General features: G+C 40.3%; 1 protein-coding gene across 1 annotated transcript; it reads left to right on the top strand.

Moving 5' to 3' along the window:
* The first annotated feature begins 1,233 nt into the window (after nucleotides 1-1,233).
* On the top strand, nucleotides 1,234-25,888 carry PON3 (paraoxonase 3). The gene is made up of 9 exons (XM_006084990.3): nucleotides 1,234-1,337; nucleotides 2,919-2,989; nucleotides 6,909-6,964; nucleotides 13,063-13,228; nucleotides 17,369-17,495; nucleotides 20,837-21,037; nucleotides 22,080-22,161; nucleotides 22,677-22,805; nucleotides 25,636-25,888. The coding sequence occupies exons 1-9, from the start codon at nucleotides 1,264-1,266 to the stop codon at nucleotides 25,792-25,794; spliced, it is 1,065 nt and encodes a 354-aa protein (XP_006085052.1). The 5' UTR covers nucleotides 1,234-1,263; the 3' UTR covers nucleotides 25,795-25,888.
* Nucleotides 25,889-27,509: the final 1,621 nt, after the last annotated feature.

The following is a 27,509-nucleotide window of genomic DNA, read 5'->3' as shown; positions in this document are numbered from 1 at the left end:
TTTACTCAGTTGAACTCACTAGAGCTACTATTTTTTCGGTTCCAGGTTGAGTCAATCCTGTTATCTCAACACACATTTACTCAGTTGAACTCACTAGAGCTACCATTTCTTTCAGTTCCAGGTTGAGTGAATCCTGTTCTCTCAACACACATTTACTCAGTTTGAATGCATTAGAACTACTGTTTCTTTCTGTTTGTAAATAAAAACAGATCATGCCAGAAGATGCTACTTTGCTTTGCTCAGACTCCTCAGCCTTCCCCACCCTCAGCCCCTCTCCCTCCAGACTGGTCATCTTTAGGAGAGGGGGACATGCATTCTTCACCTGGCAGGAACAGAAGACCCAGAAGAAAGAAGGATCAAGGAGGCTTTTGATAGCCTAACTTCCACCCAAAGCTATCCCCCCACCACCACCACCTACTCTGCTCAACTTCCTGTAACTTAGTCTATTTTTTCCCCACTTTTCCCAATTTTTCATTATTCCATCAACAACGGTGTTGGTGGCTGGGTTACTGATAGCCACAAATTCACCCATTCAACAAATTGACCTGGGTGTCCGCCCTATTCAGATTGGGAAGCAGGACGCGAAGGCCTTGTTCCAGGGATCTTGGAGAAGGGTGCGTTAAAGCTCTGCGCTTCGATTATGTTATATGCATTTGTCAGCTCTCCCACTGTCTTGAGAGCAATTCTCCAGCTCAACTCACTTCTTGCCTTCCAGAAACCTGACGTTGGGGCTCTGAACGCGTTCCCGGAGCTCCCGGCAGTTCATTTGAGGAGCTGAGCTTGAATTACGCAGCTTTTAGCAGCAAACTCCCTCTATCCACCCACCAGTGGGTGTGTTCTTGGCAAAGCTGCCAAAAGAAGGAACACCAGACTTTTACCTGCGGCTCCGGGCTCCCTCTCTGTACTTTGAGCCTTGAAGAAAAAGAGAAAAGAATCCCTGTACTTTGCGCCCTGAAGAGAAAAAAAAAAGAAGAATCCCGCTAGTCAAGGTTTCTCCTTGAACTTCACGCATAAAGATGACCTTGAATCTCCTGCGTAAAGGCAGCCTTGGGTTCCCGCACCCCCACAGAAAGATAGCCTTACCTGGGGCAGTGGGACGGGGAGTGGCCGAGACACCCACAGCGGCCAGGCGTCCCGGCAGCGCACCTGCCAGGTGGTGCGGGCGGGCGGGGCGGGCGGCGATCACGGGGCGGGTCTGGGAGCCTGCCCGCCCCGCCTCCCGGAGGACCCAGCTCCGGCAATCGGCACTGGGTACCGGGGACTATGGGGAAGCTGGTGGTGCTGACCCTGCTGGGGGTCGGCCTGGCCCTGGTCGGGGAGAGGTTTGTGGCGTTCAGGTGAGTTGAGTCCTCAGGTGACGTAGGTCAGGGCTGCCCGGTGCCGGCTTCCTAGCCGGTAGGAATAGGAATGGACCGTTTTGGGGACCTCACTCCTCAACGCCACCCAGCAAACTGAAGTGGAAAGTGAGCGAAGTACTTGCTTTTCCTAAGATATCAGGTCAGGAATGCCCCCATTTATTTTCTGAAAGTCACCCGCCCAAGCCCTCCTTCCAAGTCGCTCTCAGCATTGGGGTAGTGAAGACCTAGGGGGTGGGTAGGGGCTGAGGGAAGGGGGTGAAGAGGGGGAGAAGGGAGGATAATGGGAGATATCTCAATGGGAGGTATCTGTAATACTATCAAGAATAAAAATACATTAAGAAAAAATAAAAATACATAAAAACTCCGCGGGAAGCGCTGGATTTGAGAGAAGGGACAGACTACCAGATGGATGTTTGAGGCAGACTCTGACATGGCCCAGGGCCTGTTTTACGTTGAGGAGGGCTGGGTTGCTGAACTCATCCCAGATTAAGAGCTATTCAGACAGGAGGGGAAGGAGCTGAAATTTGCATATGTTAACTGGCATTTTGTAGGTATCTGACCTTTTGAAGTGGAAGATCTAGTGGTGATAGAAATATCTCAGGAAGAGTCAGTACTGGGCTCGGAAGAAGAAATGTTAGGTGCTGCTACACATTTCTGAGCAGACCTAAAAGCTCCGTTTGTCTTCAGTTGTCTTAGGGGAGCTTTTATTTATTTCTCTAAGTAGAAGCTGGAATCTCTTGAGGAGGCTGATGCCGTTTGGTAATGCTTTCTAGTTCAGCTTGAGTATGTTCATTGTAACATTGCTCCCAGTGCACCTGAGTGAGAGACTCATAAAAACAATTATTATTATAAAGTATATCTAAGGTGTATTTTTAAAAAGTAACAGTAAGATAAGTCTGTGTGTAGAGTCTTCCTGAATACTGTTTAATACAAATTTAAACTTATCCCTGGTATTTAAAAGAAAGTTTCACTGTGGAAACAAGAAAACTGTATTGAAAAATAATATGGCCAGTTGTTTAGATTTTGGTCAGTTGGATAAGTTGCAAAGTAAGTCAGCATAAAAATTTTAAAATAATAAAGTTAAAGCAAAGGCTATAAGGTTTAGTTATTAGGGGGGTTTGAATGTGGGGAAATCAGTTTGAGAGGGGGAGGTGGGTTAAAAGGCAAAGACATAGTGGATTAAGGGGAGTCAAAGTGCAGATTTATAGTGGACAATGCTTTATCAAATTAAATAATACAACTTGTACATTTAATTTAATAATACTGTGCAGTTACCCATACTATTAAATATTATCATTTATTTGGGCAGCAAAGTGTTGTCCCTGTATAATTGCATTTTAGTCTTTCAATAATTGGGTGAGGTTAACTGACATAGGCATATTACCCACATAATGTCCATGTTATGTAAATAAATTTAAATAAAAGGACTTGCCTACTTACTTGTTATATTACCCATAAATGATGAAAGAGAGTTCATGAATATAAAGGTAATTAAAAACCATGTTTAGACATCAATTTTGGAAGTGGCACATTGACCTCCAATGTTTTTAACTTCCACAGAGAGAGGATTAATGCATTTCGAGACTTGGAGCCAGTAGAACCTCCCAACTGCCACCTCATTGAGGGAATTGGTATGTATGTGACAGTACCAAGAGGGCAGCACAGTTTCTTGGTCCCCTTCCACTTGAATGAGGCTGCCAACTGATTTAACCTCCTGCTACTCCTTAGACCAGTGATGGCGAACCTTTTGAGCTCAGCGTGTCAGCATTTTGAAAAACCCTAACTTAACTCTGGTGCCGTGTCACATATAGAAATTTTTTGATATTTGCAACCATAGTAAAACAAAGACTTATATTTTTGATATTTATTTTATATATTTAAATGCCATTTAACAAAGAAAAATCAACCAAAAAAAATGAGTTCGTGTGTCACCTCTGACACGCGTGTCATAGGTTCGCCATCACTGCCTTAGACCTTCCACTTTACCCAACCTACCTCATCCCAGCTTTTCAAGGGGTCTCTTCAATGTCAAAACCAGCAGCTCTTTCTCAGTTCTCTTTCTTACTGATGTCTCTCTATCATTTGAAGAATGTCATTGGCCCATACTTTGCCAAACTCTCCTCCTGACCCTTCTGTGATATTTCATTCCCCTCCCTGTCTTCTTTTGTTGCCCATCTTACTTATCTTTTTTCTTCTTCCCTCTCCTTGATATTTCTGGCTGCATTGTCTCTTCCTTCAAAATGTACCTGCAAGTACCAAGAAGAATATCCCTTAACCCTGATCCTGAAGGACCTCGCAGCCTACTGAGATGTCTTTAACCTCAGAGGGAAGGCAGGGGAGGGTGGTGGGAAGAAATCAACCAATGAACTTGTATGCATATATGCATCACGCATGGACATAAAGAATGGGGTGGTGAGGGCCTAGGGGGTTGAGGGTGGGGTGAAAATGGGCTGGAAGAGGTTAATGGGGGGAAAAGGAGGACCTATGTAGTACTTTCAACAATAAAGATTAAAAAATAATAAATAAATAAATAAATAAATAAATAAGTACTTGAAAATCCATAGCTGGATCCCAAACCTCTCAAGTGGCAGGCCTTCTTTTCCACTCTGAAATCAACTTGATTCTACTTCACACTTCTGGCATTTTCTCCCTTGAACCCCCACCCACAACCAGCCCCCTCTAGATAACACTTCCACCCTTAGTCCTGCCTGCATGACACCCCCATTCTCAAAGAGACTCAGTTCACAATCCAGGAAGCATGGCTTTCCTTTGTGCCTCATTGTTCACCTGACACAGGCTTGTAGCAGTGTCCTCCCACACAGGGCTCATCTCACCTGCTAGTGACTGCTGAGACTGCTTATTTGGGCTCCGAGCCTCCAATTTCCCAACACTTCTACTCGAAAAAATAGTTCAGTTAGATTCTGTTCACTGTTCTGGGAATGAGTGTTTTTCACTCTCTCACCTTTGCTCATGCAATTCCCTTCGCTGATTTCTTCATCTCTGCTTGCTGAAGTCAGCCGCAAATTTCCCTCCTACCTCTAAGTTCTCACAGCACTCTGAAAGTCTGGGTCACTTATGACACCTATCACATGCTTTGTTTTATAACTAGCAGTGTTTTCTCTTTCTCTCAATATCAGATTGCAAACTCCCTAGGGTCAAGGACTTTGCCTTATTTATCAATATGTGACAGGATGACAGCATAGTTTATTGTGATAGGAGTTTGTAACATAGATATAAAAAATCAGAAAGAATACTGATTTTTAATTGGGTTTCCCCCCCCCCGTCCCGCCCCCCTCAATTTCTACAAAAAGTTGCCTGGCCCTTGTGTTTCCTGGTCTTAAAGGAGGTTTGTGCTGCCGGCTAGAAAGCAGAAAGAGCTGAAGACCAACTCCTTCCTGATTTTCATTTTCAAACTCTGAGCTCCTGGAAGGGAATCTGATAGAGAAGGAATGAGAATATGTGGGGTTTTTAAATAACAGGGACCCTTGCCCCCCTGCCTGGCAGTATCCTGGGGAAGAAGCAAGACATGGGAATGAATGGCAAAAAGGCATCTTTAAGAGGCTGGATTATTTTTACTGTGTCTCCCAGCCTCAACCAAAGTCAGGTGCCCATGTAAGTCATGGAAGTGGCAGAATTGTCTAAATCAGCGATTTTTAACCAGTGTGCCACAAGAATTTTTAAAACATACAATACTTGACTGTTTAGTCAGGGTCGCTGACCTCTTTTCCCTCAGATTGTCAAATGAAACAATGACAAGAGTCAACACAACAATAGCTGTCCAGTATGAATGAATCAAAATGATACCTACTTTTGTTGTTAGAATGATAAAAATTTAATATATGTTTGGGTGTGCCACAGAATTTTAGTAATTAGTTTATATGTGCCAGGAGATGAAAATGGTTGGAAATCACTGGATTAGCCCTAGCTGGATTGGCTCAGTGGCTAGAGTGTTGGAACTGCAGACTGAGCAGTCCGTGGGTTTGATTCCAGTCAAGGGCACATGCCGGGTTGTGGGCTTGATCCCCAGTAGGGGGCATGCAGGAGGCATCCAATCAATGATTCTCTCTCATCATTGATATTTCTATCCCTCTTTCCCTCTCTCTTCCTCTCTGAAATCAATAAAACTATATTTAAAAAAAGAAAAGTAAATCAATGATATCTAGATCTACACTCAGATTATGTAATTCAAACAGATTTGAGAAGTTGAAACTACAGCTAATGTTGTAAGACATAAATCAACATACTGATTATCCAAATATTTTGAAGAGAATGATTTAAAGGAAGTTGGCTGAGATAGAAGGGAAAAAATGCCTTATTACTCCATAGCAGGTTCCATTTGTTTTTTTAGCTGACTGTCAGAACCGTTGTTCCAAAAATGTGACACAATTATAGGATTATAGGATTAATTGGTAGTCATGCTTTGGCATAACCCTTTCTAAGGGTGCCTTAGGGTATCCTCTTTCTACTTTGTGTGACCTCTCTGTAGTTTCTCCTCAGTAGCTTGAAAGTAGCCAGACTTCTTACATTTAGGTTCAGGGCTCCCAAGATTGATAGATTGAGGAAGAGAGAGAGAGAGAGAGAGAGAGAGAGAGAGAGAGAGAGAGAGAACACTAGAAAAAGCTATGGCTGTGACTTTAAACTTGTATGTCTGTTCTGTAGCATCACTTCCACTTCATTCTATTTGTCAAAGCAGTTACAAAGGTCTGCCCAGGTTCAAGGGAACAGAATATAGACTTTACCTCTTGATGGGAGAGTATGAACATCACATTTTTAAAAAGAGCATGTGGACTTGATACATATTGATTCTACCATATTTGTAACATACATTTCACCACACTAGATAACCAATGCCTTCGCTCTCAGTCCTGCCTGCTTGGACCATATCACCTGTGGTTCTATCTCTCTACTAGGAGACATGCAAGCCCCTTTTTCATCCTGGTCTCAGTCATAAGTTACTGATTATATGCTTTTTCCCAAAGAAAAACACTCAGGGCCAGCTCTCAATGGAAAGAGATCTGACCAAACTCTTTACATTCATTTACATTTAATAGTCCATCTTAAGACATATTGCCTTTGTAAAAGAGAGAAATTACTCAAAAATTTCTCATATGATTAGATAATAGTAGAATTTTTAAGCCTCAACAAGTTGGAAGAAGAGAAATGCTTGGGAGAGAGGCCTTTAAGAGGCCTTCAAAATGATGACTTTCCAAATGTTATCACTTGGTCTGTAGATCAAGTTTTCTATGGGGAGTAAAGCTGAATCTCCCAGCTAGATGTAATTATTTAAAGAGTAAATCTAGGATATCAATTTATTTTATAGTTATTTGTTTTTTCTACTGAGATGGAATTCTAAGAAAAAAATTGGAGTCTGACTCAGGTTTCATTGTAGAGTAGCCTGCCTGTGGGATTCTTGAAAGTTAATATAGTTTCCCAAGTAAATAGTTGCAAAAAGTCAATGGAGTTTCCAAAAGAAATTTAAAGTTTTGACTGTGAGATTTATCTTTTAAGCTTTCAAACACGCATCTTTCTGATCCTCTACTTCTTTTGCAGAAAATGGCTCTGAAGATATTGATATACTTCCCAGTGGGCTGGCTTTTATCTCCAGTGTGAGTATTTTCCATATCCCTCGGATATAACTGTATAGACAGCACATTAATGTTGCTGACTAAAGCTGACAGATGGACCCCTACACACTCATCCCACCTGCGGGTAAACCAGTCAACTAAAAAAGCCAAAACAGGATTCTGGAGAGCTAATCAGGACACCACAGGAATGCTCAGGCCTGCTCCCTGTGGGCAGTTTCATACTCAATGGGAACTCAATAAATGTGTAATGATTTTCGTTCAATTCCTAAACTAATCTGCAGATCTGTCCCTCAGCTTCTACTAGTCACCTTCTCAGTAACTACTATTCCTCTCACCATGCTTGCCTGTGTTTGGAGCTCAGTAAATGTTTGTAGATTGAATGTTGACCATGTTACTCGATTCAAAACCTTAAACACTTTCTGTCACAGGTTCCTTATTATTCTTTCCAGCACTTTATGGAGAAGTAGAGAAAAGCCTGCATTTTATTCCCATTACCTTTCACAGTTTGGGATGATCAGGAAACTGTAAGGAACTGAAGATATTGAAAATTGTCATAAATTTGTTAAATCAGTTGCAATTTGAAATGAGATGGAATATGTTGAAAGGGATTTACTGACTACACTTTTAATGTAAATTCTGATTTCTGGAATTGCAAGTCCTAATGTTCCATTTTAGCCAAGAAAATACTACCAAATAAAATGAAGTTTTAGATCTATATCATTTTGGCCAAAAAAGGTGGGCACATATAATAATCATTCCTGGTCTAAATTTCTAAATTCTTAAATATGCGCCATATCATTAAGGTCTCATTTTTATTTTAAACTACTTCTGGCGGTGGTATGTATGGGGGTGGGCAAGTGGGAGGGATTTTATTTCTTTAGGTTTCTTTCAAAACCAAAGATAAAACAAAGCTGTCTAGAAAATCTTTTTCTTTGTTGACTTAAATTTTCTATTGCCAATTTAGATTTTCAATGTTATGCCAAATAGATCTTTTGAAATGATGATTGTATAGCTAGGAGATTTCTTTGCAGTTAGGAAATAATATTTGTAGTTCTTACAGTATACCTTTTTCTATTTTCATTGGAACTGAACGTACTGAATTGCTGCTCTATAGAAAATGAGATTTTCATCACAAATAATGCCATGAGAAATATTAACCTGAAAGTTTTAAATAATGGAGGTCTTTTTGTAAACTAACAAACAACTCATCCTTATAGGCTAAGGAGGATGTTTGTTGCTTATTTTTAATCTTTATGACTGTAATAAAGATTATCAACTCCTTGTTCTTATTTTTTCCTGTCCCCCTTCCTTGCCATCCTAGAACATGTTTGGAAGCTGCTGATTTCAAGGGTAATTCTGTGCGGTAGATGTTTTTAGTCTACCTGCTTCCTTACCTTGGTCCTTGGCATGCTTCTCTTTGCCCGCAAGGTTACTCTACCTCTTTACACATGTCACTAACTTTTAGTTCTTTGTGAGGTTTCACTGTAGTGGCACCTCAGTTCCTGAGGAAACTCTTTTCTAACACTCTCTTGCTGAGTGAGATCCTCTTCTCTGGTGCTTTGGATTCCCTGTGCTTAGACCCTTACATTCAATACCACATCTGATGGGCTTGCTTGGTGCTGTCTCCCTAGATTTCAAGTTCCTCCAGGCCAGGACTTTGGAGTGTTCATGACCATGCTCAGCACCTAACACACTATCTGGCATACACAGGTGCTTGACTATTTACTGAATGCATGTGCTCATAAATGAGGCCAGTGGAGGATTTCAATGCCTGTCCACACATACCTGTAGTATGTTGGGGAAAATAAGATGCCTGCATCTCCAGGTGATTTTCACCATTTTCAGTGGTGAATGATATAAAAACAATTGCTTGTAGTCAATTGCCACAAATTCTTACCCAATTGCCTTAAACAGAAAACCGAGTGAATGAGAAGGCATTTTATCAGAGGTGTTTCATTCATCATGACACTTAATCTAGGCCAAGTTGTTTGCAATGCTCCACCCTTCATCTCTAGAACAGCAAGTCTTTCTACTAGTTGGCAATGCCCTCACATTCCCCAAGCTACCATGGTACTTGCCTGTTATGTTCTGCCCTGACCCGCCTTCCTGGGCAATAGTCTCTACTGCCAAACCTTTCTTTATGGTGTGGTAATGAGGCTGTATAATTAATAATCTGAGTAATCTAGGAAATTGGCTTCCCTGGGCTTAATTTTCCCCAGGTAAAAAGGGAAGGATTATATGTTTCTGACATTTTTTCCCTCAATGGTGCCATTATCTAAGCTACTGGACTTGGTGACCAATTGACTATTTGGGAAAGAGTAGATTTAAAGACTGGATTTTATGGCCTAATAATGGGGAGAATAGTGATGCCTTCAAAGGAGAATAATAGATATGAATGAGAGGCAGGATTTGAGGAGAGAATGTTGATATTGGTTTTGACAATTTGATTATGGGCTGCCCTTAGGAAGAAGTTGGGAATGCAAGCTAGAACTCCAGAGAGAGATTCTTGTTGAATGTGTAGATTTGAAAATCATTGGTATAGAAGAAATATCTGAAATCTTATGATCTGCAAGGAAGGAGTATAGAGCAAGAAGGAAAGAGGGATGGACGAGGACAGAAGGAGGAAGAGGCAAGAAGAGAAGCAGGACTTATATCCTCCTCCTCTGCCTTCTTCTTCTTCTTCTTCTTCTTCTTCTTCTTCTTCTTCTTCTCCTTCTCCTTCTCCTCCTTCTCCTTCTCCTCCTCCTCCCCCTCCTCCTTCTCCTCCTCCTCCTCCCCCTCCCCCTCCCCTTCTTCTTCTTCTTCTTCTTCTTCTTCTTCTTCTTCTTCTTCTTCTTCTTCTTCTTCTTCTTCACAAGAAACAAAGGGATATACAATAGTGTCAAATGCCACAGAGATATAAGCAAGAGAAAGTAGAGGGGTTTTCACATGGGATATTTTGGAGGCCATTCATATGACCTTTATAGAGGCATTTCTATAAACTACAGAATTACTGATTTCTGAAAGTTTGAACAAATCAAATCTGGTAACAAAATCAAGTGATGTTTTCAAGAAATTTGACAGTGACGAGAAGACAAAATAAATGCATGTTTGAAGAAGTAGTAAAGTTAAAAGTCCATTGGTTTCAAGGAATGAGAAACGAGCAATTTTTCAAGCAAAAGAAGGGGACATTGGTAAAAAAAAATAAGTGCTAAAGCAAGAGAGAGAGGACGTACTTTCTGAAGACAGGGCCTAGAGAACAAGAAATCAAATAAACAGGTGGTGGAGTTAACAGAAGAAGGCAGACTGGTGCAGCCACTATGGAAAACAGTATGGACAGTTCTCAAAAAATAAAAAATGGAACTGTCATTTGATCCAGCGATCCCACTTCTGGGAATATATCCTAAGAATCCAGAAACACCAATCAGAAAGAATATATGCACCCCCATGTTCATAGCAGCGTTATTTACAGTAGGTAAGACTTGAAAACAGCCTAAGTGCCCATCAGTAGATGAGTAGATAAAAAAGGTGTGGTACATTTACACAATGGAAGACACTCTTCTGTAAAAGAGAATGATCTCTTACCCTTTGTGACAGCATGGATGGACCTGGAGAGTATCGTGCTAAGTGAAATAAGCCAGTCAGAGAAAGACAAATATCATGTGATCTCACTTATATGTGGAATCTAATGAACAAAATAAACTGATGACCAAAATAGATCCATAGGCATGGAACAGAATAACAGATCTCAGAGGGAAGGGAGGTGGAGAGGAGGGGAAGCGATTAATGATTGCTTAACCCATGGACACAAATAATTGTGCAGGAAAGGCCTGGGGTGGGGCAGGGGTTGGATGGAGCGGGGCAAAAAGGGGGAAAATGGGGACTTCTATAATACTGTCAACAATAGAAATAAATAAGTAAATACATACATACATACATACATACATACATAAATATGAAATGGAAGGCTGACCAAAACTGAGGTACAGAGGATTCATTAACTGAGCAAAGAGACATGCTTGAGGATGAGCTTTCGGTCGGTCCTCTGAGTTCCAGTCTGGGTCTGTTCCCAGGAAGATGGACAGGAGAATCAAGAAATTCCACCTTACTTCCCTCTTTAATATCTTCCTTTCTTCTCCCCTGAAGTAGTTCCTTGCTTACATTCTATAGTTGCAGAAAGAAGAAAGGAGAACATCTTCAGACATTGGGTTAGTGCTCTCCTTTTAGAAGGAAAGTGGACATCACAGCACAGAACTGGTACATACGCATGTCTAAGAGCCCTCTCTCCCAGGTGCCAGGTCCTGGTGACAGTTTCTGACATGCTGATAAAGAGTGTGCTATTGGCCCCCTACAGGTGTCTTGAACATCAAAGTTTTAATGTCAGCAGTGAACATTTAAAATGAATGTGGCATGTTGCTGAAAAATTACCACGTAAGCAAATGGATGGCTTTTTATTTAGCTCCTGAAAATACCATACATAGAAAGACATTCTTAACCATCTGGAAATTATTTTGAGGAAATTAAAGTTCAACTCTGTCAAAGAGGAAGAAAAGAAGAGAATTGATAAAATTGAAGAATTATTGAGTCGGAAAGCAGGGAGTCAGAGGAAATTGATGTTGGATGGCATATTTGTTTGTGATTTTCCCACCAGAAATATAGGAGGTAAAATTACTCATTGAGAATAAAGAGGAAGATAAAGAAATAAATTTAGGATAAACATTTGGAGAAATGCAATAGATTGCCTATTAGAATGAACAAAAAGGCTGATAAACATCATTGGATGTCTGATTAAAGTTGAGATGATAATTTTGTATCTAAGTTTTTTCTCCTGATTTAGACTAGCCCTGTAAGAGGTGGACCAGGGCAAAGGGAGTTGGTAGGGGATTTGATAAGTAGGCAGCAAGCAAAGGGTGTGGCTTCCTTAGGAACAAGTTGTTGATTGATGATAACAGATATGAGGTCTGGAAGATTGTAGCTCGGGCATGCTGCTCTCTCCTCCAGGTGTGGTGACTTAAGTAGAATGTAAGAGGGCAGAGCACCTTTGATGTGCTTCAGTGTTTCCTGCAGGTGAGTCAGCTTTCCAGTAAGATTTAGGCATAGAAGGATTATTCTAAGAAAAGCTTGAAGATTAGATTCACTCCCCCAGGGGTGAGGGCCAAGAATAGTGTTATTGTAAGTATGTGAGTGTGTGTGTGTGTGTGTGTGTGTGTGTGTGTTTATAAGAAAAGGAGGGGAAAAGGAGAGAGAGAGAGAGAGAGAGAGAGAGAGAGAGAGAGAGAGAGAGAAGTAGGAAAGAAAGAATTTAAATTGAGTATAAATGGAAAATGAGGGTACAAGAAAAGATACAGGGTTGTTAATATTAAGGTTGATATTATCGAAGTGATGGGGGAGGAATGTGGGGAGGAAGTTGCAACTTGTGTAGAATAAGTCAACCCCAAGATTTGATACAATGACCAGGGATGCAGCAAAGGCCCCAATACATTCAGGATGCCTATGATTGGTTTATAAATACCTAGTCCTCCAATAAACAGGGACACTCTCCAAGAACTTTTTGCATTATTTAGAGAAAAAGATTCACATTCGAATTTTCAGACATATCTATAAGAACAAAATAGGTCAGAAATAGTCAATTCTTTGAGACTAGTTTCCCAACGTTAACTCTTGGCTAATTCTACTATGAAATGTAATGGATGTCAGGATGGAAGCAATACAATGACACTACACACCCCATCTCTCCACTTTGAGGAAGGTTAGTTATAGAATATCAGGACTGGATAGAGTCTTAGCTATCACACATTTTAACGTCCTCATTTTCTAAAAGAGGAACCTTAGGCGCAGACAGGCAAGGGACCCACACAAAGTCACACAGCCTCTCATCTCTTGCACGGTACTTTTTGTCTAAACGCTTTCTTTCTATGTCAAAAACTGACTTTGGATTCTTCCCATTCCCAATGGTTTAAATGACATTGCTAATCCCTCAGATTAGATAATGGCAACAGCTGACAGATAAAAATGTCCCAGAAATCTAAAAGAAGTTTAGAGTTTTTAACATCTTTGCTAGACTTTGAGCTTTTAATTTCCTTATGAAAACATTTTTTTGATATGTATATATGTACATACTTATTCTCTGTTTTTTAAAGGGATTAAAATATCCTGGCATGCCAAGCTTTGCACCAGACGAGCCAGGACAAATCTTCATGATGGATCTGAATGAGCAGAACCCAAGGGCCCAGGCACTGACAATCAGTGATGGTTTTGACAAAACATCATTCAATCCACATGGGATCAGTACTTTCATTGACAAAGGTAAAGCTTGAATGCTTAAGAATAAGGGGGAGAATGAGGGAAATGGAATTATATCTCAAAAAAGCTGTTATAAAAACAAAACATACGTATTAATACATTGTTTATGCTTTAAAACAATTTCAAATATTATTTTTCAGTTGTTGATGGTTTCTAATTCCAAATTAATTTAGTTTTTAAGTGCCTGTGGGACCATAGAACACATAGAAAATAAGAACAGTGAAACTTAATAGTAACTACATAAAGGGAAGACCAAATGGAAGTGTTGCAATTCAGAATGTTTGAAGAAATGGTGCTTTAATTCTTCCAAATACCTAATGGAATTACAATGTATTGTTAAGTATAAATTTGCTGGACTGATTTAATGATTCATAATTATTTCCATCCACTTATCCAATAAGTTTGGTCTGCACCAACAGACTTGTTCAAGTTTACATAAATGGGTATCTTTAAAAAAATGCTTGAATACTATTTTATGAAGTAGGTTAAATATTCCCCTGAAATCTTATGTAGGGGTGGGGGAAAGTAGGTTTACTGTTCCACTGTGACATTCTTTTGAGTTAATAAAGCTATTGAAATAATCATAACCTGCATGTCTTTTTCCATGCAAACAACTGTAAACCTTCTAAGATTTTCCGCCTGATTTAGACTAGCCCTGTAAGAGGTGGACCAGGGCAAAGGGAGTTGGAAGGGGATTTGATAAGGAGGCAGCAAGCAAAGGGTGTGGCTTCCTTAGGAACAAGTTGTTGATTGATGATAACAGATATGAGGTCTGGAAGATTGTAGCTCGGGCATGCTGCTCTCTCCTCCAGGTGTGGTGACTTAAGGAGAATGTAAGAGGGCAGAGCACCTTCTTTGATGTGCTTCAGTGTTGCCTGCAGGAGAGCCAGCTTTCCAGTAAGATTTAGGCATAGAAGGATTATTCTAAGAAAAGCTTGAAGATTAGATTCACTCCCCCAGGGGTGAAGGGCCAAGAATAGTGTTATTGTAAGTGCGTGAGTGCATAGGTGCATGCGTGCATTATTTATGTGTGTGTGTGTGTGTGTGTGTGTGTTTGCCCACCCCTGTATATCTGTTTATTTGCTTAGCAAATCCTTCTTTAAAAGGTAATTATACCTAACCAGTCACATAACAATTTTATATTGCTTTATAGTTTATAAAGCATTTTCATGTATATGTGATTTATTTAGTCCTCAAAATAAAACCCTGTCCCAACCTGACACTTCTCCTCTCCCTGCACCATTCAGTGAACTAGTTACAATGCTCTAATTTCCCTCTTATCCATCTCTCAAGCTGTCCAGCTCTTCCCATCCTCACTGCCACCATCCCAGTCCAAGTGCCAAACATCTTTCCCATGACTGCACCTTCCCTCTAATGCTACCTCAATCCATTTCCATAATCAAGAGTTATTTTTATGCGAATCTAATCATGTCACTCTCTTCTTAAAATGCTCCATGTTGTTCCCATTACTCTGAAGATCAATCCCAAATCTTCAAAATAACCTGGGTTCCTAGGGGCTACTCCTACACATTCTGGCATCTGGGTGCTCCCTCCAGCCTCACCAGACACCACCCTCCCCCTGACTCTCCGGACCAGTCACATTGGATTTCTTTTAGTCCTATAAAATGCTACCTGCCTCAGGGCCTTTGCATCTGCAGTTCCCCATGCCTGGAATATCTTTCCACTACTTCTGGATTACTCATCCTCATCAGTCAGGCCTCAGCTTAAGTGTCACCTTCTTAGGGAAGCCTTCCCCAACCTGTTTGAGGGCATGAACCTTATTATATTTCTTCTCGATGTACTTCTTTTAGCACTCATCAGAATAACAACTAATGTTTTCTTATTAATGTTAAAAGGTACCAACCTTCTACCCCTCTCCCACTAGTCCTCTCGGTTCTCAACCTGTGGGTCGCGACCCCTTTGGGGGTCAACCGACCCTTTCACAGGGGTCGCCTAAGACCATCAGAAAACACATTGAATATATAATTACATATTGTTTTTGTGATTAATCACCATGCTTTAATTATGTTCACTTGTAACAATGAAAATACATCCTGCATATCAGATATTTACATTACAATTCATAACAGTAGCAAAATTACAGTTATGAAGTAGCAACGAAAATAATTTTATGGTTGGGGGTCACCACCACATGAGGAACTGTATTAAAGGGTCGCGGCATTGGGAAGGTTGAGAACCACTGCTCTATAGTGAGCTCCTTCTAGTCTTTGGAGCCAAGCTTACCTGTCACTGTTCAAGTGGCTGCACTCTATGAAGAAGGCATCTCCTACTTACGTTTCTTTTATTTACTATTCATTTCCTCCCTGTTTTCCTATCTAGAATATAATCACCACAAAAGCATGTGTGACTTGTTCATTGCTGGATTCCCAGAGTCTGGAACCATATCTGCTGCTCTAGAACATGTGTTAAATGAATAAATGAATGAACCCTATGGCACAGGCAGTTCAGATATTAATGCTCAATTTTATAGATGGAGAAATGAAGGTGAGAGAAATGCAGTGAAGTGTGGCTTCACTTTTGTCAGGAGTAAATGGCAGTTCCAGAACTGGAACCCCCGGGGGGCTTACTTCTAATCCTATGTTCTTTATTTGGGTAAAATTAGGGCTTCAGGCTCTACTTGAATAATACAAAGTCACCACTTTTTTTTGCCTGACACAAAACTAAACATGTTGCTTCACTGGAGAAGTTGTAATGAGTAATCAGATTAACCTGGAGCTATTTTATTTCATGGGATAGCGTTGGAGGAGGAGATTTTTTTTTTTGGCGGGGGGAGGGGAGGGTTGGGGGGAGGGGAGAGTGAGCCTTGATTTGAGGTGTTTGTTTGTTTTTTCCCCTCAAATGGGACCAGTTTAAAGTTTACAGATTAACCCTTAGGCATTTAATCAGGATTTCAGAAGCTCAGTATATTATGATTGGCATCTTATTTTATTAGTCACCTCCCTTAATTATGCATTTAATTCATACGGCCAAAACATCACATATATATTGGAATGGAATGAGAAGACAAAGAACATTATTCTCACCAAGCATTGCTTTATGGAAGGAGGGGCTCAGTGGGGGCCTAAAGAAGGGTAGGCCCAGGGCAGCACACATATTGCTCATGCTGTGTTTGGCAGGAGTGTCTGGCTGAAGAGCCACGTGAGGACTAAAATACAACTCAGTTCTGCTTGCCAAGCCCCTGGCCCTGGACCAGAGCTGGGTCAGACCCAATGAAAGACTCATCTGTGAGGGAGCCCCTTTTCTTAATTTGGGTCAAGGTATCAGTGTGTTTCAGGGGCCATCTCAGGGCCCGGGTTTGCTCCATTATAGGCTTGGGAACCCCATTAAGGGAGGGAATAGAGGAGAGTCCAGTAAGAGGATGGGGGCAGGCCTTTTAAAAATCCAGAGCTCATCTGACCTGGAGCTCCTGGGAAGTCAGGAAACAGTACTTTGAGAAGTCGGATTACTACCCTCAATCCTGTTCACAGCCGTCCACAGTCCAATATGAAAACAGATAGTTGAACATTCTTGAGGCAATACCCACAACTGTCTACTCTGTTTCCTCTTGCGTTCATATTTACATTCCATGTCCACTAGGCTCACTAAATATTGTTATTGCAACCTCAGGTGGTTGACTTGCATCAGAAGTTCATTCTCTAGCTGGGAAGTATTGCTAGTTTAAGATATTCACACAGCCCTGGCATTTTTGGAACGTGTGTTGCAATGTAGGAAATATTCACCGAAAAGAATTCTCAGCAAGGCTTTGTTTGCTTGCTTCCACTTCTCCTGTTGAAGAGCCATCTGAGGAAACCATATCCATGTCCATGCACCACTGTAGTTCTGTGCCTTCCTGTTAGAAAGGGGAATGCAGGTGAGGATGAAGAGACTACGTGGAAACATCAGGGTTTGGCTCTGCCATTTGGTGATGGTAAAATTGCGGACAAATCATTCCCCTTCTGAGTCTCAATTTCTTCAATAAAATAGTGATACTGGCACTTATCTGACTTGCCTATCAAGTGGACTGTGGGAATCCAATGCAAGATGTCTGAGAAAAACTCTTGGATGTGACCAAGTTGCATACCAAGTCTAATAAAAGTTGCAATAGAAGTAAACTTATGGGAAATTATGCCTTTTCCCACTTAGACCATACTGTGTACCTTTATGTTGTGAATCATCCCCACATGAAGTCTACTGTGGAGATATTTAAATTTGAGAAACAACAACGTTCTCTGGTTCACCTGAAAACTATAGAACACGAACTTCTCCAAAGGTATGGATTTAAAGCATTTTGCACTTCTATTTATGTTTGCCCCTCTGCTGTGTGCTTTGTTTTCTTGGGTTCAGCGGGCTTCCTCAAGCTATTGTTCTGTAGCATTGTTTTCTGAAGCTTTCTAAAGGTTCCCATGGTGACACTGCCCAGCATCTCACCAGAAATTGCTGTATTAGTATTGAATATCTTTATATTTCCCAACTTCTTGAAAGCATTTTAATCCTATGAAAGTGCTCAATTAGATTCCCAGCTCTAATTCCACAACAATGCAATACTAACTATGGGGCTCTCTTTAAACACCTACACCCATTTCTAGTTATCCTGGTAGGCTGTGTCTGAGAGCCGTACCCACTAGGTGTTACAACCAACCTCAAGATGGGCTATTTCTTTGTTCAATGAGAGCTTTAAAGTGGAATTTGAAAAAAAAGCCAGTGGGCACATATAAAAATCACATTTATCAAGCTTTGATGATGTGCCAGGCGTTGTACAAAAATACTTAATTTAATTCTCACAACAGCCTTCAGTAACAGGCATGAGTAAGCTGACACTTAGTGTTTTAGATGAAAAAATTGCTCATGTTACATAATTTGTAAGTGGCAGAACCAGAGTCTAAACCTAGATCTGTCTGAATTCAAAGCTGTGCTCTCAATGACAATGCTAAACATCTTTCTTATTGTGTTGCAAAACAATAGTACGTTTTTTAGTGGATAGGTTGCCTATTTCAAGGCTGTAACAAACAATGAAAAATTTGTCTTATAAAATGGACTCAACACTGAAACAGTAGAGATTAATCTTTTCTTGAGACAGAAGAATGGGAAAATAAATGGAAGTTCACCTTCTTGTCTTTGTTCTCTTTCTCAACATCATGTATGGACTTCTCCCATAGAATCTGGGAGCAATAAAAGCAGAGGGCAAAAAAAGTAAGATTAGTTGAAGTTACTGAACTCCTTTCTCTTTTTTTAAAAAATATGTTTTTATTGATTTCAGAGAGGAAGGGAGAGAGAATCATTGGCTGATTGCCTCCTGCACACCCCACACTGGTGATCAAGCCCACAACCCGGGCATGTGCCCTGACCAGGAATCGAACTATGACTTCCTGGTTCATAGGTCAATGCTCAACCACTGAGCCATGGCAGCCGGGCTGAACTCCTCTCTTAATAAATTGTGCTGGGTTCTGAGGCACAGTGGGGACCAGGACTGCCGTGGAGTGACTGGAAACTGGACAAATCACTTAACCTGTGCTTCAATTTCCTGAGCAAAATGGTGGTTCTCTTATTGGTCTAACTCACCACACTGGTGATTGTGAGGCTCAGATGCAATAACATATGACGTCACAGGAAGAGTTCCTCAGAAATCACAGCCTGAGGGAAAACTCCATACATGACGAATTGATTAAGGAGTACAATACCAGGATGCAGAAGTGAGAGAACAGATTGAGGCAGGGAAGAGGGAGTAATATGGGTTGAATTGTGTTCCCTCAAAAAGACATGTTGCAATGTTAACCCCAATATTTCAGAACATGACCTGATTTGGAAATAGGATCATTGGTAGATGTTATTAGTTAATGCCCTACATATTGGTGGGCCCTTGATCTAATATAACTGGTGTCCTTATAAGAAAACAGGCAGACACACAGGGAGAATGCTAGGTAAAGATGGCTTGTGAGATTGAAGTGATGGATCTACAAGCCAAGGATCGCCTGGGGCTACTAGAAGCCAAAAGAGACAAGGAAGGATTCTATCACAGAAACTTCAGGGGGAGCACGGCCCTGTCAACACCTTGATTTCAGACTTCTAGCCTCCAGAACTGCAAGACAATACATTTCTGTTGTTTTATGCCACCTCGTTTGTGGCACTTTGTTACGGCAGCATTTCTAGAAACTCATATGGGAGACAGTCTATAGCAAATCCATTATCCTTCTCCCTTTCTTACCTGTCTAAGGTTAAGAAAGGGAGAAGAGCTTATCTACTAGCCTTATCTCCCATTAGTCAAAGGTTTACCTCAAGGGCTATTCACTTGGTACCTGCACAAGTCATGCCTGGTGATATCTTGTGTTTTGTTGTCAACACAGAAGCCTGAAAGTGGGAGCAAGAGAGCCACACAGGCATGAGGTAAAGTACCATAAAGCCGTACTGTGGAAAGTCTGCCAGATCCCTTGAAGAGCTGGTTGAAGGAGTGCCAACTGGAACAGGGCAAGTGAGGCTCTAAGGAGCATCTAAAGAGAACCTTAAGAAGTGTCCTGATACCCACATTGACCAAGCATTTTAAGGGGTAGAACAACGTGCTATTCTTGAGAGAATTCAATTTAACCTATGGGGTCAGGCAATACCTTTTAGAGGAAGGAATGCTTATGCTGAAAGATGACCTTGGAAAAGACATTATACATCAAAACCTAAAAATATTTTCCTGATTCATCCAGTTTTCTTTCCCAATTTAATTTTAAAAGATTTAACCTTTGTTTTACATTTTCAAGTCACTGTCTTCTTTTTTACTTTTCTAAAATGAAAATGACTTATTTTTTTATCTTGTAAGAGTAAGACTTACTTCATTTAAAAAAAATGAAATGGTATTAAAGAACATAAATGGAAGGAATAGCACTACAATTTCACCTACTCAAAGAAAATATAAAGGTCAGGATGAATTGGGTTATGCTAAAATAGCAGAAAAGAAAACCCTAACTTCTCCACAAAGTTTTCTTTTCTCACTCATGCTATGCCTCTAATGCAGGTGATATGGGGACTCAGTTTTATATTATCCTCATGTAGGACCTTTGGAGAACCACACTATGCATCATCAAGAAAGTTGCTGGTTACTATAGAAGAGTGGGGGAAGAAGCATGGTGGATCATGAACCAGCTCTTAAAGTCTTCCAACTAAAAGCGACACACTGTCACTTCATTTCATTGGCCAAAGCTAGTCGCATGGCCATGCCTAACTTCAAAGACATTGGAGAAACCTAATTGCAGAAAGAGAAGAACCAGCACTATTGGCCAACTGCACTATGACCGCCACAGATAGCTATTATAAACATTTACAAGTCCAAAGATTTGGAGTTTGAGGCTTATTTGTATATTTATTGGGTTTTACTGACTTCTGCAAAAGAGAGGAATGAGAATAACAAATAGCTAAAAAAAAATCAGGGCAATGAAAAATCATTTACTTTCTGTGGATTTTTAAAATTCATACTAGTTCATGTATACTTTTTCAAGTTGATCAACATATTGGTCTTTGTAGAGACTTGGTGATTTTGACAACAATCACTATTTTAAAACTCTCTCTCTCTCTCTCTCTCTCTCTCTCTCTCTCTCTCTCTCTCTCTCTCTCTCCCTCTCTCCACTTTAGTGTGAATGACATCGTGGCTCTCGGACCAGAACAGTTCTATGCCACCAGAGACCACTATTTTACCAGCCACTTCTTGTCACTATTAGAGATGTTCATAGATCTTCAGTGGACTTATGTTCTTTTCTATAGTCCAAGGGAGGTCAAAGTGGTGGCCGGAGGATTTAGTTCTGCCAATGGGATCACAGTCTCACCAGACAAAAAGTAAGTAAGCTCATTTATAATTTTTCTACCCTTTGACCTTGACATATTAGTGGACTCCTTTCCTTAGGAGGTAGGTTACTTCCTACCTTAAATAGTCAAATATGAGTGGAGGGATCAGGTATGGCCAGGCTTTATACTAAATGTGTGGTCTTAAGCAAACCAATTTACATTCCTGCACTTTAGACTCCATCCCGCAATGAAATGAGGCATTTGGACTCAAAGTCCTTGTCCCAATTTTCTTATGTGACCCTAGCACACTAACATGGAGAATAAAAGCATGATACCTCTGCCTCTTATGAGGCTGGAAGGCCTTTAACCACTTACACTAAGTTCCGTTACCCTGAAGTTCTTATTGGAGAGGGTGGCCCAACTTAGATTGGACATTAAATTGTATAAGTTTCAGATTTATTGATTCTCTGCAGCAGAATTTTCTATGAAAAAACATTTTTTTATGAAGCATGCAGTTTTATGGAAAACTCTTAAAGTGTTTTAAAATGGAAGGTGTTTCAAAAAGCAAAGTACTATGAGTATTGATATACTAGTATAAATTTGAGATAATAAATAGAGATGATCCCTGTGGAAAACAGCTCCAAATGTTCTTCCTCCTTTTAAAAATGATGGTGATTGAGCTTCATGGTCATCTGATTCTTCTTGCCAAGGACTAGTTTTTCGAAGTATCTTTTTGTCTTATAAGAGAACCACTTACCTCCATTCAATTTAAAGGTCCACTTACCTCCATTCAGTTTAAAGACATTCAATTTAAAGATTCCCAAGTAATGAGATTGAGTCTATATGTCATCTAGAAACACCAATTTCATTACTTTACAGTCATATCTCATATTCAAAACTTATATAAAGCACTTCAAGAATATTAAAAATACCACTCCATTATCTTTTTTTATTTTTTATTTTTGCTGTGGTTTAAAATAGCAGTGCAGTGGTACTTTGACTATTGTGAATTTTTATACATCTTCTCCACAATAAAATTTAGTGTCATCTCTTAATACTACTTGCTTCAATGTAAATGTGATTTACTTCAAAGGTATATCTATGTAGCTGATGTAACAGCTAAGAACATTCATGTGATGAAAATTCACGATAACTGGGATTTAACTCGACTGAAGGTAAGAGTACCCTGGCTTGCCCACACAACATGGCCTCTTACATTAGCTCCCACGCTTGACCTGGGAATGTGCTCCTTGAATGAAGAAAACAAGAGTAATTAAAAAAAAAAAAAGATGGTGAAAGTGTGTTCTTGCACCACTAATAACAAAGCCCATTAAAAATACTAATTTTAGCCCTGGATATTGCTGCTCAATAGTTAGAGTGTCAGCCCATGCACTGAACCATTGCAGATTCCATCTAGGTCAAGGACACGTAATTGCACTGCAGGTTTGATCCCCACCCTAGTCAGGGTAAGCGTGGGAGGCAACCAATTGATGTGTCTCTCTCCCAGTTTCCATTTCTCTTCCCTCCCTCCCTTCCACTTTCTCTAAAAATAAATAGAAAAAAATATCCTTAGGTGAGGATCAACAACAACAACAAAAAATTAATTTCAGGATCCAGAAGCTGGTGCGAGGGGGGAGGTGTAAGGAAGAAAGTCAAAACAACATCTTCACTATTTCCTCTTTGTTGAAAGGTAATACAGTTGGACACCTTAGTGGATAACTTAACTATCGATCCTGACACAGGAGATATTTTGGCAGGATGCCATCCTAATGCCATGAAGTTGCTGGTCTATAACCCCAAGGATCCTCCAGGGTCAGAAGTAAGTTCCTACATTTCTCTGAGCCCACAGGCAAGGCTGTACGACAATCTGTTGAGGCTACTTGGAAGAACTGACTGGGTCACATGCGATGTTCCAGAACTGGACAAATGTACATATGGAAAGAGTAAAGATTTTGTTAGAATGAAGAAATATAGCCCATTAACTTTTTCAGGTTACCAGGTACCAATTTAACATCAGTGTTAGACAACGTGCCCCATCATAGCAAAGGCTATACTTGCCACTGGGAATAATTGGAAAAATATGAGCTTAATTATTCATAATGACCCAGATTGGTATTCATATTTCCAATCAGGATATAAGCTCAGAACAGGCCCTGAAGTTAGGCAAAGGGAGAGTCATATACGGAACCACCTTCTTTCACACTACCAAACATGAAGTTCAAATGAAAGGGTTTAAATGACTAGTCTCAAAACAAAATTAACTTTGCCACCCAATTCTAATACTAGTATATAAATGATAGTTATTAAAGAATGTCTCATTTTAAAGATGGTATTTGTATTATTTAACATCTCTTCTGAAATAACAGTACATACCATTGGATTTTCTATGACATTAAAAGCAATAGCATAATAATATATTACGTTTTCTATAGCATTGAGATTAAGAATAAAGTAATCTTGAGTGAATTTAAATATAGATATAAATTCTTGGCAGATATAATCTGAGATATTTAGTCACAAAAATTTATTGAGCAATTATAATATGCCAGACTTTGTTTTTATACTTAGGATATACTAGTAAACAAAATATACAAAGATCCTTGCTCTTAGGGAGGGGGTACAGACAATAAACAATAAGCATAAGAAATAGTAAGTTATATAGTAATTTGAAGATGGGAAGTTCTATGGGAAAAAGTGTAATAGAGTAAAAAGGACTAAAATTATTGTGAATAGAGGGAAGGGCAAGTCCTACTATTAAATATAAAGATCAGAGTAGGCCTCATTGAGATGGTAAGGTTTGAAAGAAGATAAAATATTTGAATCTAGGTTTGGGGAGTTGGGAAATTGAGATTCAAACCCTAGCCTTGAAATTGGCCCAGGGGTAAATTAGAACATACAATTATTTCTGCTTCCAAAATTGCCGTCCTTCGGTGTTTTTTAAAAAAATAATTGTTTCTCTAATTAATATATTAGCCACAGCTTTTTAAAAAAATATATATTTTATTGATTTTTTACAGAGAGGAAGGGAGAGAGATAGAGAGTTAGAAACATCGATGAGAGAGAAACATCGACCAGCTGCCTCCTGCACATCTCCCACTGGGGATGTGCCCGCAACCCAGGTACATGCCCTTGACCGGAATCGAACCTGGGACCCTTCAGTCCGCAGGCCGATGCTCTATCCACTGAGCCAAACCGGTTTCGGCACCACAGCTTTTAAAAAATAGCAAGAAATGTAAAAAGAAACAAGAGTCCAGCCTGCCCTAGCTGATTTGCTCAGTGGATAGAGCATCAGCCTGCAGACCAAAGGGTCCCGAGTTCAATTCTGGTCAAGGGCATGTACCTCAGTTGCAGGCTCCTCTCCTGCCCAGGCCCTGATCAGGCGTGTGCAGGAGGCAACCAATCGATGTGTTTCTCTCACATCGATGTTTCTCTCTGTCTTTCCTTCTCTCTTCTACTCTCTCTAAAAATCAATGGAAAAATATCCTTGGGTGAGGATTGAAAAAAAAAAAAGAGTCCAGCCTGAACCTAAAGCCTGAAGGATTGGTACCGTAAATAGCATGCTACCCTTGCCTCAGATATGTGCCCCCAAAAGAGATAATAAAACTATTCTACAAATACCCAACAACATCTGCACTAAAAGAATGAAAATACAATCTATAAGATGATTTTATAATTGTTTAGGATCTTTTTCATGTCTCTATTTCCAAGTTTAATCATTTGTTTATTTTAAAGATTTTTTAATTTTTTTGATTTTTAGAGAGGAAGGGAGAGGGAGAGAGAGAGCAACATGCCTCCTGTACTGCATACCCCATATTGGGGATCAAGCCCACAACCCAGGCATGTGCTTGACCGGGAGTCGAATCAGCAACCTTTCGGTGCAATGGACCAAGCCCAACCAACTGAGCCACACCGGCCAGGGTTCATTTGTTTATTTTAGATAAGACTTCTTTCTTCACAGTCACTGACACCCTTTCCTTTTGGTTGAACCTACTATTTTCTACATGAATTCTAAGCTTGAATATTTTCCTGTAAGAAATTTGAGAAGTTATAGGAGTTTCCTTAAGACAAAAAGCCAAAACTCAACTGAACTATTTTAATAAGAGATGTCAATATAAACTCATGACTCATGAACTTTGAATTGGTTTTTTCTTTAATTCCTATCATGTCCTGTTTGAGTGAACGCCACCCAGGCTATTTGGAACACTGAGCACTTATATACTTACTGATTGGCAACCTAAAGTGTGGTAATTCTGGGTATCAATAACAGTATGAAGTAGTGATGTGTCAGATTGAATTCTTCGAAGTATGCATTCTGTATGCTTCCTAGCCACTTCTCCGATGCGAGGGATTCCAGCTGTGACAACTACCATCCTACTAGTTACCAGGTTGGGTTGGCTTGCTAACTGGATGTCCCTTTTTCATTTCTTCCTGTGTTTCTATTGAGGGATATGGCTAATTGTCAGACTGCACAGATGTCATTAGGACATTAATACTTTCACCATCAAAAGAAAAAAACAACAACAAAGATATACAAATTTTAGCTTATTGATTTGTGAGAAATATATTAGTCCCAGAGTATTTGGGAAGGAAAACATCACTGGCAGCTGTTTGTTCATATAGTGCACTAACAGTTAATCTCTTCTTGGCAGGTACTTCGCATCCAGGATGTTCTGTCTGAGAAGCCCAGGATAAGCACGGAGTATGCCAACTCGGGCTCTGTGCTTCAGGGCAGCTCTGTGGCTTTTGTGCACAACAGGAGACTTCTCATAGGCACCGTATTTCACAAAGCTCTGTACTGTGTGCTCTAGACTCCAGATGAGCCAAGAGTCTACATGTTTAGTAAAAGTAAAACCCTAATTCTAGGATGAGGGGACTGCAAGTAAATCACAAACACCAACAAAAGTGTGTCTGGCTTTCCTTACGGATAGAATTAAAGAAGCAGAGAGATTCACCAAGTTGCAAGTCAAGGTAGTGACAGTCCAACAATGAGCCAAATCTCTCAACTGTTTTTGTCCAGTACTCCCAGTATTCTTTCCACCTACGACTCGTTGGTCACTGTGTGTCAAAATCACCTCCTACAACTGTCATGTTCTGAGCCTGCTGCAATCCAGCCCAGGAGAAAATCTAATGTTCAAATATTTACAAGTCCCTTTCGCTTTCTCCAATTGCACTAGGCACACACTGCTTATCAAATGCCCAGCCCATGGATAAAAGCAAGAATTAGCATCATGAGACTCTCTCCAAAGACCTCCTCAAACTTGCATTCTTCCCAATACAGACACAGGAAATCAGGTTCTTGAAAATCTGACTGGGGAGGCCTCACTTAGTTGCAAGCAGAGCTGGTTTCTTCCTTTGTACTAGGTCTTTATTTGTAAAGACCCTAATCCATGGTCTCACTTTCCATGGTTTCAGTTACCTGTGGTCAGCTACAATCCAAAAATATTAAAGGAATAATTCCAGAAATAAACAAAAGTTTAAAATTGTGTGCTATTCTGTGATGAAATCTTGAGCCATCCATTCCTGGCCACCCGGACGTGAATCATCCTTTGTCCAGTGTCTCCATGCTGTATATGCTCCCTGCCCCTTCATCACTTAGTAAACCTCTGTGTTATCAGATTGACTGTCACGTGGAATCACAGTGCCTGTGTTCAAGTAACCCTTATTTTACCTAACAATGGCCCCAAGGCCATTCACATAAGTTTTATCATAGAACTAGAGGCCTGGTGCACAAAATTTGTGCAGGGGGGGAGGAGGGAAGCAGTTCCTTCAGCCCAGCCTGCACTCTCTCCAATCCAGGACCCATTGGGCAGGAGACTTGGGGGATCTGATTGCTGAGGGGCCAGTGTGGGCATTCACAGGAAGGGCCTAGAAAAGTCACAAGGCACTGGGGTTCCTCTTCATGTAGACACTCCAATCTTTATGTGATTATCTTGAGCCTCTTTTCTCACTTGGCTTGGGCAGGACAGGGATTGCCCTCACAATAAATGCTGCATTTTGATGACTTATTGTCTTCCCTTCCCCAATATTTCTGTTTAAATCATCAGAGATGTGGGTGTGAACACTAGGGTAATGATTAGGGGTGGTTGAGCTGAAAGGGGGAGGGAGGTGAAGAATAGAAAAGATAAGAACAAAAATCAATGTGGTAGACGCCACCAAGATGCCCCAAGGATTCTTACTTCCTGGTACTCATTCCCTTCTATATCTCCCTTCCACATCAAGTATGGCTGTCCTGTGTAAATAATAGAATACAGTAGAAGCGATGTGTGATGTCTGAAGCTAGGTTACATTTAAAAACTTGCCATTTCTATCTTGCTCACAAAAACTGTGCAACCTGTGATATGTTTCCTCAATTCTAATCCAACCATCTATTTGATGTTATTTTTAGAATCCCACTTCTAAGTTCAAATCCTATATTTTTAAGGTCACAGTAAGCTACTGTAACAAAGTGACCCCAAATAAAGTGGCATAAAGAATATAGAATATTTCTTCCACTGATATTCTATTAATACAAGCAGAGTCATAT

Source organism: Myotis lucifugus, unplaced genomic scaffold, assembly GCF_000147115.1.
Source record: "Myotis lucifugus unplaced genomic scaffold, Myoluc2.0 scaffold_15, whole genome shotgun sequence".
Lineage (NCBI taxonomy): Eukaryota > Metazoa > Chordata > Mammalia > Chiroptera > Vespertilionidae > Myotis > Myotis lucifugus.
The sequence above is the reverse complement of the archived record's forward strand: the minus strand, read 5'-3'. Positions and strand labels throughout refer to the sequence as shown.

Bases quoted from the DNA above. Each gene is read 5' to 3' on its own strand.
- PON3 (XM_006084990.3), top strand. From the start codon at position 1,264: ATGGGGAAGCTGGTGGTGCTGACCCTGCTGGGGGTCGGCCTGGCCCTG. The intron at 1,338-2,918 runs GTGAGTTGAGTC...TAACTTCCACAG, and splicing joins GAGAGGTTTGTGGCGTTCAG to AGAGAGGATTAATGCATTTC. The intron at 17,496-20,836 runs GTATGGATTTAA...TCTCCACTTTAG, and splicing joins GAACACGAACTTCTCCAAAG to TGTGAATGACATCGTGGCTC.